The sequence below is a fragment of the Myotis brandtii genome, unplaced genomic scaffold, assembly GCF_000412655.1.
Source record: "Myotis brandtii unplaced genomic scaffold, ASM41265v1 scaffold544, whole genome shotgun sequence".
Lineage (NCBI taxonomy): Eukaryota > Metazoa > Chordata > Mammalia > Chiroptera > Vespertilionidae > Myotis > Myotis brandtii.
In genome coordinates, this window is record NW_005370008.1 from 599,954 (window position 1) to 619,970 (window position 20,017).

At 43.2% G+C, this 20,017-nt stretch overlaps 1 protein-coding gene across 4 annotated transcripts in view; it reads left to right on the forward strand.

Moving 5' to 3' along the window:
- Nucleotides 1-262: 262 nt before the first annotated feature.
- Nucleotides 263-20,017, forward strand: part of LOC102261516 (glutathione S-transferase A4) — a 21,157-nt gene continuing 1,402 nt past the window's right edge. The window contains exons 1-7 of one of the 4 annotated variants that reach the window (XM_014549286.1): nt 263-387; nt 1,643-1,807; nt 8,474-8,579; nt 9,833-9,884; nt 13,164-13,296; nt 17,518-17,659; nt 19,600-19,731. In XM_014549286.1, coding sequence (XP_014404772.1) covers nt 8,493-8,579; nt 9,833-9,884; nt 13,164-13,296; nt 17,518-17,659; nt 19,600-19,731 — 546 coding nt within the window. In that variant the 5' untranslated portion in view covers nt 263-387; nt 1,643-1,807; nt 8,474-8,492. Of the gene's footprint in view, nt 388-424; nt 530-1,642; nt 1,808-7,556; nt 7,626-8,473; nt 8,580-9,832; nt 9,885-13,163; nt 13,297-17,517; nt 17,660-19,599; nt 19,732-20,017 lie in introns of those variants that run through there. The other 3 variants (XM_005878089.2, XM_005878091.2, XM_014549285.1) reach the window with 3 other exon arrangements.

The window sequence follows — 20,017 nt, forward strand, 5'->3', positions numbered from 1 at the left end:
TTTATAAACATTGCTCTTTGGATTTTAATTCTCGTAGCCACCAGGGGGCCCTCAATGCCGGCTCTCTGAGGAAACAGCCAGGAGGAAGTTTGGCTTCTGCACTGAATTAGAGGATTACAGAAAGTAAACACAGGAGGCCCGGCTGTTTCCGATAAGGACAGATTCCCATGTCTTTCCTGCTCATGGTTACATGACCTTAAATTGTGCAATTCGGTTGCCATATTGGCAATAAGTTCCCCCCTCCCCCACCCTCAGGTCAGGTGAACCAGTGAGGTTAAAGGGCACAGCCACGTATAGAGCAGGTACAGAGGCCTGGTGTCTGGGACAAAAAGGGAAAGCTGATGGTGTGAGGCTCTGGTGTCTGTGACAGAGGAGGAGGTGCAACGGGTAAGGAGCCTGGGACCCAGCATTAGCCACTCAGAGAGGCTTTGGCAGACTGGGTGCCGGGAGGAACACCTGATCTCCTCCTGCTGCCTGTCTGGGGCCGTCGGTAGGGGCCAGCCTCCTGGGGAACCCCACAGAGCAGAAAGTGAGTTCCACTGGGCAGGGTCTGCTACAAACAACCAGTGTGGGCTCTTGTATTTGCTGGTGTTCCCTCTTCATCGAATGTGCCCAGGAGAGTGAGGGCGGGTTCCTTCTTGTCCTATCAGCGCACATGTTCCCCCCTAAGGGAGTCCCTCAGACCAGGAGGCCTGTAGCACTCCCCGAACACCCAAGTGCCTCTTTCTCCTCAATTTGTTTTCTTCAGAGCACTTTACACCCTCTGGCCATTTTATCTGTTTAATCAGTCTCTGTCTTTATACTTAAAGTGGGTTTGTTGTAGAAATTATAATTGGGTCTTGTTTCAGTCCACCCGTAGTCTCTGTGCTTTAATTGATGTATTTAAGGCCACATTTAAAATCCTTATTGCCGTGGCTGAATTAATCTGCACCATGTTTGTAACTGTTTTCTCTTTGTTTCCCTTGTTCTTTGTTGTTTTTTCTTTTGTCTTCCCCTCTTTTTCTGCATTCTTCGGTTTTAATTGAGCATTTATATGGTTCCATTTTTTCTCAGCATGTCAATTATACCTCATTTTTAAAAAAATATATTTTTCTTGATTTCAGAGAGGGAGGGAGAGGGAAATAGAAACATTAATGCACACCCCCTACCGGGGATTGAACCTGCAACCTGGGCATGTGCCCTTGACCAGAATCAAACCCGGGCCAACACTCTATCCACTGAGCCAAACCAGCTAGGGCTATATCTCATTTTTTTTTTTTAAGTTTCATTTGTTGCCCTAGAGTTTGCAATATATATTTAAGCTACACTAAGGCCACTTTCAAATGGTAGTGCAGGTACCTTATAACACAGTTTTCCCAATTCCTCCCTCCTGTCCCTTATAACATTGCTGTCATAGATTTCACTTACCCATAAGCTGTAATCATCTGATATATTGTTGCTGTTGTTATTTGAACACACTGCATTTATTTCTCTATATATTCATACTGTCCATCTTCCCCAACTAGAATGGAAACACCACAGGAGTAGGGATTGGGCCTGTCGTGGCCACCATTCTAGAGTCAGGGCCAAAACAGGGTCTCAGGGTTGAGTGAGCCAGTGGGGTCTTCCTTTCTTCTTCCTTGGGTAACTTGGTGGCTGTCAGATACACTGACAATGGATGTAAAGTGAAGCCCCGGGGGCGTGTGCGAACTGGAATACTCACTGGCTAATCCCTTGAGTGGGCGGAGCTTGCAACTGGACAGATAAGGGTTATAAACCTTCACTTCGTCCCCCACCACACCAGAGACAAGAGCCAGGAAGTGATAAGGTTAGTGGTTAAATTTTTATACTCTTCTTGGGCTTGGTTGGATAGTTACATTTTGCGGCCAAATATGCAGCTTATAGTCAGCAATTGTTTTAATTTTGTGGTTAATTTAATGCCTATATTTCTAAACTTGCCTATATCAAATGAAAGGAACAGATATTTTTTCCCCTGCAGAGTAGATACGTAAATGAACACGGTATGGCAAGTTACAGCTGGGCCTTTTGAAGACTTTCACTGCCTATGCCTGATCACATGGTACCAGACATGAACATTCCCCCACATCCATGTCACACATTACATGTGAGAGGACAGTGGTGCTTCAGTTGATTGGTGGACATAACAGACTTAGCAGAACATAAACATGTATTACTATTTGAGCCGTTACATTTTTCCCTCTTAGGCAAATCTCATATTTTTTACATAGTTGAAAAAACAGAGATGCCACCTGCTCTGTGCCAGGGTGCTAACGGGTAAACTAAGTCTCCTGCCTCTAGGTGTCTACTCCACTATGCTTGGAAGATTTCTTCCAAATAATCTGCCACTGGGGTCTTCCTCTGGGGTCCTGCATGCCTGGGGAACTGCAAGTTGAAAAGCAGGAGTCTCTGAGTCAAGCCCTGACACCATTTTTTTTTTTTTCTAAGACTTTAAACAGCTTCGGGCCATGTGGCAGCTCACCTGGCTTATTCTCTAAGCAGCCTTGGTGACCTAGGTAAATGCAAGTCTCTTTCTTGGCTGTATCTTTCCTATAAGTAAGTTTGTGAGTCTTGGGGGTATAAGCCAACCTCTTGTGAGTTTTGCGAATGTGAATCAACCCATTAGATACCCTCATGGAAAGGAAACTAAGGTTCTGAAACTGAAATACAAAGCTCTCTGGAGAAGATGCTTATTAGCATGTGAGCTTGGCCTAGAGCTCCCTCCTGATCGTCCTATTCCATCAGCAACCCACCCCCTCTCCACCTAGGAATATTGTTCAGCTGGGTTTGTGTATTAAAAATGCCGTATAAATACTTGAGCTCTTTTTCAAAGTCTCATGTAGGAGACTTTCCCTTTGATAAAATCCAAATACTGAATATGTCATATCTTACTAATGATGTGCTTTGCTATTGTTATATATTAGCAAAATAGAAGAGAAATAATTCATAATTGAGTAAAAACAGACAAACTTTAAAGCTATACTGAAAGTCTTGGTTGTGCTCTGAAGCAGTATATACTTAAAGCTAAAATGAGCTACTTCTTTCCAAACTAGCAAAGTACAGTTCTGTGGGGAATACAGGGTTACCTGGGAGAGTTTTCTGTCTCCGTGACAAATTTTGATCTGCTGGTTATAATGCAGATAGGCCATTCTGATCCATTGGAGAAGCCAGAGTAAATGTCAAGGCTATTTCTATGGATAATAGGTTTAGAATTGACATCTTGTATTCTGACCCAAAACATTTGCTAAAACTGGAAACCTTTTCAATGAACCCCTTAAATTTTTTATGATCCAGAAAAGTCAATAAAAGCCTGCTTTTTGCCTACCTGTTCAAATAAGTGAGAAAAATGTGTGTTGTTTTGCCTAAATCATCCAGAGTGACTGTTAAACATTGTCAGTTCACTAGAATTTCACCCCCAAAGATTGGCTGCTTTACCAACGCCTGCATTCAGCAGATAGGAGCATAGGGCAAAGAATGAAGATGAGGGAAGAGAAGCAATATCAGAAGGATTGTTAAAACTGGAAGAAACGGAGGAAATTATCTAATTCTGACCAACTCTTCATTGTATAGCTGAGGACTGACATTTCTTCCAGACATGCCCAGGGCTGGAACCTACATATCTGGTACTTTGTTAACATTGGGAATTGAAGAAGGCCTCGCTCATATCCTAGGAATTCCTCTCTTAAAAATATGCTATATAATAAAAGCCCAGCGACTGAACAACAGAATGACTGATCGACCAGTTGCTATTTGGTGCACTGACCACCAAGGGATAGACGCTCAATGCAGGAGCTTCCCCCTGGTGGTCAGTGCACTCCCACAGTGGGAGCACCACTCTACTGACCAGGATGAGCGGAGCTCTCACAGTGGGCTGATCCCAGCAGGCCATGCCCCCCACCAGTGCATGAATCCCGTGCACCAGGCCTCTAGTATATGTATATTGATTCCAGAGAGGAAAGGAAGGGGAGAGAGAGATAGAAACATCACTGATGAGAGAGAATCATTGATCAGCTGCCTCCTGCATGACCTCTACTGGGGTTTGAGCCCACAATCCAGGCATGTGCCCTGGCTGGGAATCGGACCGTGACCTCCTGGTCATAGTCCCATGCTCAACCACTGAGCCACACTGGCCGGTTGGAATTCCTCTCATAGAGGGGGGTCAATACAAATGATCTCACATGGGAAATTTACTTACAATTCTCCCCAGTTCTCTCTGCCCTTCTCTCTTTCTATTCTGAGCCACCCACAACTCCAGCACGTCACCCTTTGCTCTGCCTACCTTTTAAACGCCATGCTCTGCAATTGTGCCTGCCCAGCAGTTCCTGGGAAGAATGACCCAGAGCCTCACACTGAGCCCCAGGTGCAGGCTAGTTGGGTTTTCATTCTAGACTCGGCTTCTCAAACTTTATTTAAATATACAAGTGAATCGCCTGGGCATCTTTTGAAAAATGCAGACTCTGATTCACAGATGGGGCCCAGGGACTGTGCTTCTGCATTTCTAACATGCTTCCAGGCGAAGCTGATGCTGCTGGTCCAACACACCAGCAGAGAACGCCGCCCCTCCTTTTGGAAGCACACGTGAATGCCGCTGCGGTGTGGAGATACAGGTGTGTGTGTGTGTGTGTGTGCACGCGCACCATTTATTGAGTCCTTACTATGTTCAGCAGTTTGTACACATTATCTTATGTTCACCTGATAACTAATCAAATGAATTAGGAGCTATTAGCTCTGCTGTACAAATGAGGAAACTGAGGCTCAGAGAGGTTAAAAACCTTGCTCCAGTGAGAGGTAGAGCTGAAATATGTTTTTACTGTGGATACCCAGCACTCACAGTAAAATAGAAACATGTTCCATTTTCTAAAATATTGGGGGCATATTTATTATCCAAGGACCACACTCTGACTCTCCAAAGGTTGTCATGCCATCGTGGCTGCTTTCTGCTGACCCTCCTGAGGCGTGGGTCCCTGGGACTCTGGGTGGGGAAACGCACCCCACTCTCATCTCAGGTGAAGCTGCACACAGGTGAAGTCTGTGAGCCCTCGCAGGTGAGTCTCAGTTCCCAATGTCATCCGACCTCTGTGGGAAGCCTTCCAGGTTTGCTGAGTTCAGGGCACACCTTTTGGTCAACATCAGTAGCACAATCATGAGCTTTGAAGAGATGGGAATGGATTTATACTCAGCTCAATGCCTTGGGTTCCGGGTCTTCCAGCAGCCTTTTGCTCAGAATGCTTGCATCTTGGGTAAAATCCAGAAAGCGCCGCTCCTTTGTTCCCTACCTCTTCATTTCCCATGGCTGGCCGGTCCCACGGCTGGCCGGAATGAAAGCTTCCGTTGCACCTGTTCTTTTAAGCTTTGATGATGTACTTTTTTTCTTTTTTAACAATGAGAATAATTGGGTTTTCTATTTGAAGGGTAAACAAACCCGGTTGTCAAGCTGTAATTTACCCTAATCTTTGTTGACATTCCTTAGAGGTCAAGGATAGAGGACTAAAGGACTTGGTTTTGTCCTTAACCTATAATGCCATGGGGCAGGGAGCAGTAGGGCTGAGAAACAACATATAGACAGGGAGGGGCAAAAGTAGGTTTACAGTTGTGAGTAAGTAAAACAGATTTCCTCCTGCTTTTGTTAAACACCTATTTCCTTCTGACTTACCTCTTGTTAGTCTGGATGTTTCCATCACTAGAGATAGGTAAGGTTTTTGATGGCAGGTTTTGATGAACTACATGTTATTTATCTTTGTATGCCTGGAGTGCCTAACCTACTACTATATCCATAGTAGGAGTTCACTAAATGTTTGATGCTGAGAGAATAAAAGATGGAACACAGAAATTTAACACGTTAAGGAACTGGTATGTATCTCAAAGTGGCACATTGAGGTTACAGCTGCCACGTGTCTGGGTTGGTTCTATAAGAGATGGAAGAACTACACCATCACCCCTGCCTTCCAGATGTTTCCCTCGTGAGAATTTTTTTAAAAATATATTTTATTGATTTTTTTACAGAGAGGAAGGGAGAGGAATAGAGAGTTAGAAACATCGATGGGAGAGAAACATCGATTAGCTGCCTCCTGCGCACCCCACACTGGGGATGTGCCCGCAACCAAGGTACATGCCCTTGACCGGAATTGAACCTGGGACTCTTCAGTCCACAGGCCGACGCTCTAGCCACTGAGTCAAACTGGTCAGGGCCCTCGTGAGAATTTTGCAGTGAAGAGTTTGGCTGGTTCCTGGGTGGGAGCTCATAAGAGGTATTGGGCCCCTTCTCGGTGCTCTGCCCTTCTAGAAGGAACAGTCCTCCCTGGGAGGGGTTGGGCATGGGGACTGAAGTCCTGCTGAGCTCCTTAAAAAGTCATCCCATTTAGAAGGCCACCGAGCCAGCCGAGGCTGAGAGATGAGGAATGGTGGCTGCTTGGCCAGACTCAGCTGTGATTTATTTATGGGGCACACCAACATTTGCTGGGACTTTTCCAAGAAGCAGTAGCTGGTTATTAACAACTAGAGAAAAAAGTTTCCTTCTCTTGGACTAGAAGGAAGGGTTGCTGGGTTGAGTTCTGTTTATCTGAGATGGGGTCTCCTTCATTCTAATCCTGGGCTTTTAGGGCTCTCTCGGCACCACTTAAGCCTTGGAGGTGATGGCAGGGAGGGGAGTGATTCTGTCCCTTGTAATTCAGCTCTGGGTCTTCAAGTTACATCCTTCCATCTCCCATGTGCCCGGAGAATGTGCAAGGGGCCAGCCGAAGTGAAGTGGGGGAAGCTGTGAGCACAAAGTCTGCACATAAAATACAAAATACACTTCCTTGTAAGAGTGAACCATGAAAACACTCTGTTCACAAAATGAAGGCAGAAGCCACCCCAGATTTTACTTGTTGAATATCTTGTATTACAATATGGAGTCAGATTCACAAAAAGTTTTAGCTCCCTTTTGCAAATATCAATTGCATTTGCAACAAACACTTATGAATCCCCTATAAAACTAATAGGCAAACCTATCTTAGCATAAAAAACTCAAAGAATTGCTAACCCCACTGGCCATTTGCTTCAAGAAGCGAGGACTTCACTTGATAGGGGTCAGATATTGTCTGTATTTCATCTATCACTTTAACTCAATCCTCACAACCACGACCCCATTTTAAGGATTAGGAGACTGAGGCTTGGGGAGGTGGACTAAGGTTGTACAATGGTGAGGACCACAGTAGGTGGCGCCTGGGGAGCTGAGGTCAGCCTCTCCATCCATGTGCTCGCCATCGGCTTCCTGAGCACCCTCCCACCCACAGAGCCCTGGGCACTGTGCCAGCGGGAAGTATTCTTGCTGTTTCCTTAAAGCATATGGGGTTCGAGGGGCAAATGGGGTTAAGGAGACCCAACAATCCTCTAAGTTGGTAAAGAGCTTTGGTTTATTCAAAGCACTTTACCTTTATCTCATTTGGTCACCCCAATAATCCTGTGACATGCACAGGGGTCACTAACCTAATACTTCCTGTGGTTCTACGACAGAAAGGACTGTCAGGTCTGATTGCATGATCATTCTACTCTCCTAGTATAATTTTTCTCAATTACAGACGAGGACACGAAGGCAGACCAAGGTTTAAGGAACTGATCCTGAGCTTACCCAGCTCCTTGCTGGCCAGGTAAGGACTTGAATCCTGGTCCTGTGTAGGTCTGTGTCTATGCTTGTCCCAGACTCAGGAAAGCCTTTGGCAGAAATGAGAGTCCCCAAGTCCCACCGAACATTTCAATCCAAACAAGCCCAGCCCCTTGCCGCTGTTAGGAAAGATTATATTTTGTAAGATCATCAATGAAACCGTCATATTAACTCCTGCTTCCTTTTCTCAAAATACCAGAGGCAGTCTCTCAAATCTACAGAAAACCTTGATATGTATAATCTGTTCTTTTTCCTTAAATTGTGAGATAGAGCATACCTGCATATAGGAGGTTGCAAAAACATTTATGTGCAGTTTATTTTTTTATTTTTTAAAATATTTTTATTTATTTTAGAGAGGAAGGGAGAGTGAGAGAGAGATAGAAACATCAATGATGAGAGAGAATCACTGATTGGCTGCCTCCTGCACGCCTCTCACTGGGGATTGAGCCCGCAACCCAGGCATGTGCCCTTGACTGGAATTGAACCTAGCACCCTTCAGGCCGACGCTCTATCAAAACTGGTTAGGACTATATGCAGTTTAAAGATAAATTATAAAGGCTAATTACTAATTCTGTTTTAAGAAATAGAACATTATTAGCATCCCAGGATGCCTCAAGCTCCTCCAATCATAACCTGTATTCTCCCACTAGAGGTGACCACCATCCTGCTGCTGGGGTCATTATTTTCTGGCTTTTCTTCATAGTTTTACCTACTATGTACCAGTATGCATCCCTGGACAACAGCTTCATTTGCCTATCTTGGAATTGTTACAAACAGATACACTCCATATGGTGTGTGTTCGTTTGCTCGTTAACATCTTATTTGGCCCTTTAGGAAACCCTGAGCCGGCGTCATGGCAGCCAAACCCAAGCTCTGGTACTTTCCTGGCCGGGGCAGGATGGAGTCGATCCGCTGGCTGCTGGCTGCAGCTGGCGTGGAGGTTGGTTCCTGACTGGGAAAGGGAAGGAGGGCAGTTGGGGTGAGACTGAAGTGAGCTTCTTCCCTCTTCAAAATTCAGGATGGTGCCTCCCAGCCACACTGGCTCTTTCTCTTTCCAGCTGTCTTCCTTTGTAAGAGATGCAGAGGGGATCATGGTCCTCGGTGTAAGCAGGGGTGGGAGGGCAGAAGCCAAGGAAGGTGTTCTGGGAGCTTTGTAGGGGCTGGAAAGATCTTGGTGGGTCATAAGATAAAGGAGAGTAAGGAAACCACATTTCTTTGATCTGGCCCAGCTGATTTCCTGGGGTCCTTTAGCTCTGCCGTAGCATCTTAGTTACGTGCTACCCAGGGCTGCCGACTGGAATCCTAGGCCCACTGCAATCTGGTCTCCCCTTGAATCATCCTCTGAAGAGCCTGCCCCACTGGGATCTTTTTTAACTCTGAGTTCCCTCTCCACTGACTTTTCATAGATTTTCACAAGTGTTATTGTTTGGTTTCATGCAGGTATAGACTTCCTTTTCTCTACTTCAATGTCATCTCCTCTGGAACAAGGGCTGGTGATCTTGGTTTTTCTCTATTCCCTTTAGGGAATTCTCTCCTAACACTGCTCACCTCATCCTACCCCCATCTCGAGGTTTGAGGGACAAAGGTCACTCTTCGTCTCCAAAGCTTTAGAAACTCCACCGATAAGTGATATTAACCTCACCTGAGTAATGATCTTTGGACCCCTTTCATTGAATATATGAGCATCAAAGAGAAATTTGATTAGAAGGAAAATAACACAGAAAGGAGAGGAGAAAGAAAAGAAAAAACAGAAGAGGAGAGATCATTGGGGAAGTTGGAGAAAAAGACAAGAGTTTGGAGAGAAGAAAGAGCTAAGGCAAAGGAAAGGAAAAATATGAATGGGGGATGTGGGGCATGCTTTAAGTAGGCCAGGAGCCAAAAGGGGTTCCAATCCCAAGTGACTCTAAGCTAATCTACACACACACACTCTATCAGAATTGTTCAGCTGTGTGGTAGTTGATGGCTTTGTGTTTTTTTAAAATTTTTTCCTTTCTTGAAGCCATTGGGCATTTTATACCAAGAGCATTTCCTCTCTCTCTCTCTCTCTCTCTCTCTCTCTCTCTTTCTCTCTCTCTCTCTCTCTCTCTCTCTCTCTCTCTCTCTCTCTCTCTCTCTCTCTCTCTCTCCCCCCCTCACATCTCTGTCTCTCAGCACCTTATTAAAGTTATAACAATGTTTCTGTCCTTTATCCAGTTTGAAGAAGAATTTCTTGAAACAAGAGAGCAATATGAGAAGTTGCAGAAGGGTAAGCTTAGATTTGTTCAATCTCATCTTATTGGAAAAAAATAGAAATGTGTTTCTGGAAGTACTCATTTCATTATAAAACACAGAACTCTGGAATGTCAACTATCAGAAAAGGCGCGCAGTATGACTGCTAACATGGATTGTCTGTTCACTGTGTCCCTGGCACGAAGCTGAATTTGTCATCTGCATAGTCTCTTTAGCCTTCATAAAAGCTTATCAAGTAGGTTACGACCCCAGACCTCAATTGGATAAGATGCATGAACATGGGTGACCAGTGCCAATTGGTTCAAAACTCCCCACCTCACTGAAGAATCCTTTAAGAATTCTTAAATAATGATCCAGTGGGCTGAAGGGGAAGGAGAAAAAAGGAAGGGAAATGTGACCTAAGATATTCTCTAGTTCTCATTGTTCATATCCACTTCTTCTTGGTGGTTTTAACAGATTAACGGAAATCATTCTATTAGGTCACAATTTTAGAATCAAGACCATAGAAAAGATCCAAATTTGTTTAAATGTGGATCCAAGAAGACATCTTTAATCCATACGATTCCCCAGAAAAATTTCTCAGAGAAAAAAAAAGAGTACTTTCAAATTTCTAATAGCTATAACATTATTGTTCTTATCTAAGGAAACCTGAGTGTCCCATTGTTGCTGATAAACAATCATTGACAAATTACTATTATTATTTTATTGATTTTTTTTTAATTTGAGAAAGAGGAAGGGAGAGGGGGAGAGAGAGAAACATTGATGTGAGAGTGAAGCATTGATCTGAACGCTCCCTAAAGGGGATTGAGCCCGAAACTCCAGCATGTGCCCTGACTGGGAATTAAACAGCAACCCTTCGGTGCGCAGGAAGATGCCCAATCAATTGAGCAATATGGGCCAGGGTGAATGTTTTTTAAGGAAAACATTCACCCAATAGTTAGCAAACCTTCCACTTACAAGCTGTGTGACTTTGGGCAACACCTTTAACTTCTCTACATCCTGTCTTTTAAAAAACATTTTTTTCTATTAACGTATAGTTGACACAAGTCTCCTCTTTACCATAACATAAAAATGATCTCTATGGTCATAGATTGCAGTGGGCCAGATCTTATTGAGTGGGGAAGGCCCGATCACCCCTTTCCCAATTCTTGTCCAGGAACGCCCCCGAAGCTCCTCTTCATCTTTATTTCTGCCCCACTTTCCCGCAAACAAGGACAGTTACTGGTGCATAGTAGGGATTAAATACATGCATATTGAATAAACAAATGAAAGTATCTCCATAATCTCGCCCATGATCACTCTGGCAAGAGTGCTCCCTAAGAGCCTCTAAAATCCTCCAGCTCTCTTTGAGTCTGTGATGCTGCTTTATTTCGGGACACCCTCCTGGCCATGCCTGCTGTTTGTGAACAAAAGGCAGAGAGGGACAGCAGAAAGGTCACTGGGCCACTGGGCTGGGAGTCAGAGGCCCACTTCTGCTGGCTTAGCTGTCCCCTGACTCTGTCAGTTTGGGCAAATCCCTTGTGCCTCCGTTGGCCTCCACCCTGCCATTGTCTAAAATATGAATGCTTTGAACTAAATGATCTCACACATCCTTTTCTGCACTCTTGATCTTAGATTTTTTTAATCCTCCAGAAGACGATCATCAGCTCCTGATTCTAATGGATATTTGCATCATAAGCAGTAGAGCCCAGCTTCAGATACTCCTCCAATATTGGACAAATGTAGAACTTTTAGGAAATTGATGTCTCAATAGCAGTATTCATATTTACAAAGCATGTTTACTAGTATGATCTTATTCCTACGCAAAGAAACTCAGTAAGACAGGACAGATAGCGTTACAGATCAGAGAATAAGCTCAGAGAAGCTAGAGACTTGACTAACGTCGTCATCTAGAGAGGGACACTGGCTCCCTGAAAGCTGTTCCTGGTTTCTGAACTGGTGTTCTCCCCACCATCCTCTACTGCCTCCCACTAAGTACAGTAGGAAAGGTAGTGAAATTGGGGAAATTAATTGTGGCCTTTCCCAATGTACTAGTGAAGTCTGGTTTTTATTCTGGGTCAAGTTCCTTAATCTCAGCAATGTAGACGTGTAAATGAAATATAAAGGCTATTCAATTCTTCCAGACCCCATGAAAAGAGCACTATTTGTAGTATTTATTTTTTTAATGTATTTATTTATTTATTTTTGGTTAATCCTTACCCAAAGATATTTTTCCACTGATTTTTAGAGAGGGTGGAAAGGAAGGGGAGAGACAGAGAGAGAGACACATCGATTGTTTGCCTCCCACATGCACTCCGACCAGGGCCGGGATGAAGCCTGCAACCGCAGTACATGCCCTTGACCAGAATTGAACCTAGGACCCTTCAGTCCGAAGGCTGACGCTTTATCCACTGAGCCACACAGGCTAGGACTGTCGTATCTTTTTAAAACACATTATTATATAGGCAGTCATTCACAAAGAAGAAAATTTGATTTTACTAAACATCTACTATTGACAGTATTTAGTATTTTACTAATGTTATCTCATTTCATCTTTTCAAAAATCCTGCTAGATAGGTATTATTACTATTTTAGAGAAAAGGGAGCTGAAGCTCTAAGTAAGTCATGGCTGAAAAGGGCTGAAGCTGGCATTCAGACCTGGGTATGCCAGGGTTCTTAGTATCACATCATCTGATGTTGTATGGACCTAGAGTGCTACCTGATGTACTTTTTAAAGAATTCAGACTCCCAGACTCCACCCCTGAATGAGGACATCTGGGAAGTGGGTGGATATTTTTAACAACCCACCTCCTCCAGGCGATTCTTGTACACTCTAAACTTTGAGAATCAGTCCTAGTAAATGTAGAAAGTCCTAAATAGCCCGGCTGGCATGGTTCAGTAGTTGAGCATCAACCTATGAGGTCACAGTTCAATTCCCAGTCAGGTCACATGCCTGGGTTGTGGGCTCAATCCCCGTTGTAGAGTGTGCAAGAGGTAGATGATGAATGATTCTCTCTCATCATTGATATTTCTATCTCTCTCTCCTCCCTTCCTTTCTGAAACCAATAAAAATATCTTTAAAAAAAAATCCTAAATAATCACGACTAACCAACACACAAAAATGCATGAACCATCAAGCAAATCTCAAATTTTCCATTAAGCAAATGGTAGCTTTTTCCTCAACAACTGGGGTCTTTAACTCACCACTTTGGATAAAAACTAAAAATCATTCAACAAAATTAAAAGTGGACATTTTTGCAGGCTTACAACAGCCATGGAAGGAGAGTATTTTAATCTTTCTTTGCTCAAATCACAGATGGGCGCCTGCTTTTTGGCCAAGTGCCTCTGGTTGAAATTGATGGGATGATGCTGACGCAGACCAGAGCCATCCTCAGCTACCTGGCTGCCAAGTACAACTTGTATGGAAAGGACCTGAAGGAGACAGTCAGGTACGATAGGATTTATGCCTGTACTTGATTCTTTTTTTTTTTTTTTAATTAAATCTTTATTGTTCAGGTTACATTTGTTCCTCTTTTTTTCCCCCCCATAACTCCCCTCCTCCCAGTTCCCACCCCACCCTCCGCCCTCACTCCCCACCCACTGTCCTCATCCATAGGTGCACGATTTTTGTCCAGTTTCTTCCCGCATCTCCCATTCCCCTTTCCCCCCCAAGAATAGTCAGTCCATTCCCTTTCTATGTCCCTGATTCATTATAATCACCAGTTCATTCTGTACATCAGATTATTTATTCACTTGATTCTTAGATTCACTTGTTGATAGATGCATGTTTGTTGTTCACAATTTGTATCTTTACCTTTTTCTTCTTCCTCCTCTTAAAGGATACCTTTCAGCATTTCGTATAATACTGGTTTAGTGGTGATGAACTCCTTTAGCTTTTCCTTATCTGTGAAGCTCTTTATCTGACCTTCAATTCTGAATGATAGCTTTGCTGGATAAAGTATTCTTGGTTGTAGGTTCTTGGTATTCAGCACTTTGAATATTTCTTGCCATTCCCTTCTGGCCTGCAAAGTTTCTGTTGAGAAATCAGCTGACAGTCGTATGGGTATTCCCTTGTAGGTAATTGCGACTCTTTCTCTTGCTGCTTTTAAGATTCTCTCTTTGTCTTTTGCTCTTGGCATTTTAATTATGATGTGTCTTGGTGTGGTCCTCTTTGGATTCCTTTTGTTTGGGGTTCTCTGCGCTTCTTGGACCTGTAAGTCCATTTCTTTCACCAGGTGGGGGAAGTTTTCTGCCATTATTTCTTCAAATAGGTTTTCAATATCTTGCTGTCTCTCATCTTCTGGCACCCCAATTATTCTGATGTTTGTACGCTTGAAGCTGTCCCAGAGGCTCCTAACACTATCTTCATATTTTCGGATTCTTTTTTCATTTTGCTTTTCCGGTTGGGTGTTTTTTGCTTCTTCGCATTTCAAGTCTTTGGCTTGATTCTTGCGCTCCTCTGGTCTGCTATTGGGTGTCTGTATAATATTCTTTATTTCAGTCCGTGTATGCTTAATTTCTAGTTGGTTCTTTATCATAGCATCGAGGGTCTCATTAGTTTTCGTGACTCTCTCCTCAAGTTTATTGACAGCTTCTAGCACATTTTTGCAAGCCCTCAAAATTGCGATTTTTAGCTCTATATCCTCCATTTCTGTCATGTTTTTTTGTCTCCGCATTTTTTATGCTTTCTTGGTGCACCCCCTAGTGGTCTTTGTGCGCAGTCTTGTTCTAGTTGAGCCTTGATTGTTGTAGTTAATACTAGAGGGATTTGACCACCAGGCCGACTGGCTGTGTGAATCAGCTGTGTCTGCCGCTAAAAACTTCTGTCCTCTGGGGAGGTGCTAATCTAGCCTTTGCCTGAGGCGATCCGGCAAATGGCTCTGCGCAGGGCTTGGGCGGGGCGGGCTCAACAGGGCGGGCGGAGGGAGCGGTTATGGTGCCCTCAGTCCCGTTCCCAGAGGCTCTGCTTCTCAGAACCCCAGGAACCGCTGCAAACCTCGGAGAGAAAGCTGCCTTCCAACTGATGCCAGACACTCCCGCTTCTCCCGTTTGGGTCCGAGTCCCCAGCGATTTGCCCGTATCTGGAGCTCAGAGTCTGAGACTCCCCCCTGACCGAAAACGACAACCGCGCTCTCAGCCACCAGCCCGCTTTGCGCGCGCACCTCCGCACCTGAGTATTTTCCACACTGCGCCTCCTCTGAGCCTCGGTGTGCTGTTATTTTTCCTTCTAGTTGAAGAGTCTCTCCTCAGCCAGCCTTCCTGTGGTTCTGGGTGATGTCCGTTCCGTCTTTTAGTTGTATTTTTGAAGTGGTTGTTTGCGGCAGCAGTCTCCGGTGTTTACCTATGCCGCCATCTTGGTCTCCTCTCCTGTACTTGATTCTTATCCAGGCCTCTGTAGGTACCCACTGAGACCTTCAGCCTGGACTGAGGGGGAAGGCAAGGCAACAAGGGGAGATGTACTCTTGTTACACCCAGCATGACTTATGCTTAATTCTGAATAAATACTCTAGGCTTCTCCTTTTACTGCTCATAGCAATCTGCATTCAACATTCTCACATTCTCTCTCCACTCCTAACAAAATATCTTCTCATAAAATGACCTGGCAAACTATTTTACATGAAGGTGGAAATGAATGAACTAATAAATAAATATTGAGCGATGAGCTATTACTGCAAATAATGCAGTGCAATACATCCTGAAGTCCATTGATGTAAATCAGCAAGTGTTTATTATTACTTACCAGTCTATGGGTCATCTGAGTGGTGGCCGTATCTGGGCCCGGCTTGACTTATCTTGACTGAACTCACTCATATGTCAACCAGTAGTCAGCCAGGAGGCTCTGGTTGTGGGTGTTGGCTGAATATTGATTGGGAGGCAAATAGGCCATACACCTTCCATCTTCTCATTTTTTTTTTTAAAGATGTGTTTATTGATTTTTAGAGAGAAAGGAAGGGATAGGGATAGAGAAATAGAAACATTAATGATAGAGAAACATCAGAGATTGGCTGCTTTCTGATGCCCCACACTGGGGATTGAGCCCACAACCCTGACATGTGCCCTGACCAGGAATCAAATTGGTGTCCTCTTGGTTCCTGGGTCAATGCTCAACCATTGAGCCACACCAGCTGGGCCCTATCCTCTCATCTTGAACTTGTCTCATGGAGGCTAGGCAGGGTGCTGAGATAGTGAAAGTACACAAGGCCTCTTAAGTACTAGGCCAAAAACTAGTTACTTATTAATTTCTTCTCATTCTATTGGTCAAAACAAGTTACAAAGGCAACCCAGGAAATAGACCCCATCTATTGATGGAAGAAAGTGCAGGTTTTATCACAGATACTGGAGGGTGAACATTTATGGCTATTTGGATGATTGGTTTAATTTCACAGGAGATAAGTAGATTTAAGACAAAACAAATATAACTATAAAAGTTTATCTGGATTTTGGGTCAAAGGGCATTTTCAGTGTTCTCTTATATCTTATCACCATAAGCATGGATATGATGAGATGGTCAGTAAATACAGAAGACTTGGTGAAGTAAGGCCCACGCTCAATTGTTCAGAAAAAGGAGAGATCCTAACATAGAAATGAGCAGTCCATAAACAGAGGCAGCTTACCCCAACTTTCCCATAGCTCTATCTTTAAAATGGATTTAGTCCTTCTAACCTGGCAATCCCAAGGGTACATGCCCAGAGAAGCAATTTCAAACACAGCGTATGAATAGAATCCTTTTATAACAACATAAACAAATACTAATGTGCAAAAACTGCCTGCTTCTCATTGTCTCAATGCATGTTTTTAATTGTTGTTTTTTAAATACCAGTGGCTTTTTTTCCAAGATGTGTGTCCGAAACTATAGTTAGCATTGTTAATATTCTTTGCTCCAGGTTGGGCATAAACTATAATAGACTAAAGCAAGCAGGCTACATGGCAATCTAACTTGGAAGAAAAAGCATTTGTAACTCAGCTAGGACAATGACAGTATATTATTATTTCATATATGTTAAAAAGAAAGACAAAAACCAAGAAGACCATTAAGTTTGTTGGACGCTTAGCACATAGTGGGTGTACAAAGACACACAACCCTTAATGAGTTTGCAAACTGGTTGCAGAGATAACTAGCATAGCATGAAAATAATAGTAATGTATCTACTATGATTAGACTTTTAATAACCTTTTTAAAAAAGTGTTTGCCAAAAAAACCCACTTTTTTCAAAGGAAAAATTTTAAGAGAATAACATGAGTTGTTTGTCCGACCTGACTAGGAAAGTAAACTTCTTTCTCAGATGCCAGGTCAACAGAAGACCTGATAAATGATATATCTTCCAAGTGAAAAGGTCCTGGTACTAAATTGTTTTGTTTTTTTCGGTAAACTTCATTCTTTTCGGTCTTTAAATCCATAATAAACTAATTGCTTGTTTATGGAAGGTTTCAACTTAGAATCACTCATTAATTCTTTCTCGCGTCCCTTTATTCACTAAACATTTCCAGAGACCCTACTATACCGAGATCACTAGGCTGGTTCTGGCTTCAGAAATCATTCCTGAGCATAGACACGAAGGGAGGGAGAATCAAGTCATTCGCCCCAATTCCTATTAAACCACAGAAGTTGCAGGTTGGGAACCCCGTACTGGAGGCTTCCTCGGGGAATGAATCACACTGTGTTTTGTCAGGATCAACATGTACGCCGATGGCACTCAGGACCTCATGGGGATGATCATGATGGCTGCGTTCAAACCCCCAGAGGAAAAAGAGGAGAACATCGCTTTAATTGTGACAAAAGCGAAAACCCGTTACTTCCCGGTCTTTGAAAAGGTAGGCTGCAGGGATCCAACCCTGCGGTGTGGCCGGTGCCCAGATGCTCCAGCGACAGCTGCGTACTCAGATCCTGTGGGGCGGGGCTGGGGGAGAGGGGGGTAGATAAGGGAGGAGCTGACCTCTCGGGACCACCCTCCAATCCTCCTCTTGTCCCGGAGCGGAAATGGAGAAGAGAAGGACGAAGCTGGGAGGGAAGGCGGGAGCGGGGCGGGGCAAGGCAAGTTCCCACCTCCCCTTCCCAGGCTGCAGGGATCCAGGCCTTGCACATTTCCGATTGCTGATAAGACTAAAAGAGTGAGTATCCGAAAAGACAGAAACCATGTTAGGGCTCTCCTGCATCTGGACTAAAACTTTAGTAAGGATTCCAAAACAAATGGCATGTCTAATTATGGAACCCGCAACACAACAGACTTAGAATAGACCAAATACAATGAAAGGATACAGTATTTCTGTTCTGATTTAAACAAACAAACAAACAAACAAACAAACAAAATGATCAGCCCAAGGCATCATCATCTCAATTCATTGTGTCAGATATTTCTTTAGGCTTTAATACTGTTGGCTAATCATGCCTCACTCAAAAGACAAAGCCTCTTAAAGTTACAATTTTTCTGACATCATTTTGGGGCAAATGCTAATTACAGATGTCTTCTCAGTATATCTGTTAAAGTTCCAGGAGGGCAGCATGCCACATGATAAAGACTTGTTAGTATAGGGTTCCATATATAAAGGTTTGCAGGACAACATAATTCTGTGGTATAATTCAGAATAATTCAGCCTTCGCCTTGAAAAAGAATGATTTATTGTTGACCAAACTATAATGAGTTTTGCCAGAAGCTCAGAGTATTAGACAAGCAGGTTCCTGCTTATTTGGGGACAATGTGCAGTGATGTTGAAATACCTTTCATTGAAAAAGGGAAAAACTAGTATGATTATTTAAGTTATGGTGTTGTGAACTGGGCTTTATCATATCATGGATTTTGAAATATGTGTGGCCTAATCCCAGCACATCCCAAAATATTTAAAATAATTCATTTGTTCAAATCAGGATCAAACTCAATTTCGTTTACTGTAATTAGTCAATTACATAATATTTTAAAATAGCTCCCTTTAATTTCAGGTTCTTTCCTCTTGCTTTCTCTCCTCTTTCTTCTTGCATTTGTCTTGCCAGGTTTCTCACAGCCTGGATTTTACTATTGCAACATAACTCTTTCATTCCTTAGATTTTCTGTCAATTGGGAGTTAGAATTAGAAGCTTGACAGGTTCAAGTTTGATGTGTTTTGGCCAGACCGCTTCATCGGTGGTGTTGTGTAGTTCCTTAGGAAGCACATATTATCTGGTTGTCACTGTTCTTATGACTCAATGTAATTTATGATCGGTGCCTAGACCCACTGATTTATCAGTAGATGCAAATGTTGACATCCCAATCCTGCCAGTTGCTCTTCACTTATTAGCTGGAATCCTTTCTATAAAATGACTCTTTTCCTCATAATATATTTGGTTACTCTGGGATATGGTTTTTGTAGGAAAGTAGGATAAATGCTACTTTCTTTATATTCACCACGTTTGGACTTCTTGTATCCCATTTGTGATTTATTTGTATTTGTGGTACAAATCATGACCTTTGTGTCGCCCTCTTCTGGTGGGTGGGGACACTTTTACTTAACCAGCTCTAGTCTCATAACAGGGAGCTCCATTCTGGCACTTTACCAACCCACGAAGTCTTGATAATCACTGACAAATTTCCCAAAAGACGGTGCTAATTTACAGTGATGTGAAAGAGTATCGGTTTCATCCTGTCCTTGCCAGCATTCTTGAGGATTATCAAGACCAAGATTCTTTAGCAAATTTGATCTGTACATGTTTTGTAAGTGTTTAGCCAGGCAAAATAGTCTCTACTTTTATTTGATATTCTTTGTTATTTTTCTTTCTGCAGATTTTGAAAGACCATGGAGAGGATTTCCTTGTTGGCAACAAATTCAGCTGGGCAGATGTACAGCTCTTAGAAGCTATCTTAATGGTGGAAGAACTCAGTGCTTCTGTTCTCTCGGACTTCCCTCTGCTAAAGGTAGTGTGTTAACATCTACACAAAACCCAGGGGGAAAATGAATAAAAACAAAGAACGAAACGAAGTGTGCCTCCAGGTCAATCTCAGAAGGGACTCAAGAAGACTGTTTTAAAAAATCATTATTTTATCATTTTGTAATTTTCTCCTGCTCACACTATAGGATCATTCTATATATATAAAAAGCCAGCAACCCGAATGCCGAATGCCGAATGACTAGAACGACCGGTCACTATGACGCTCACTGCAGCCAGTCCTGCTCCCAATTGACCCCCCAACCCCGATTGGC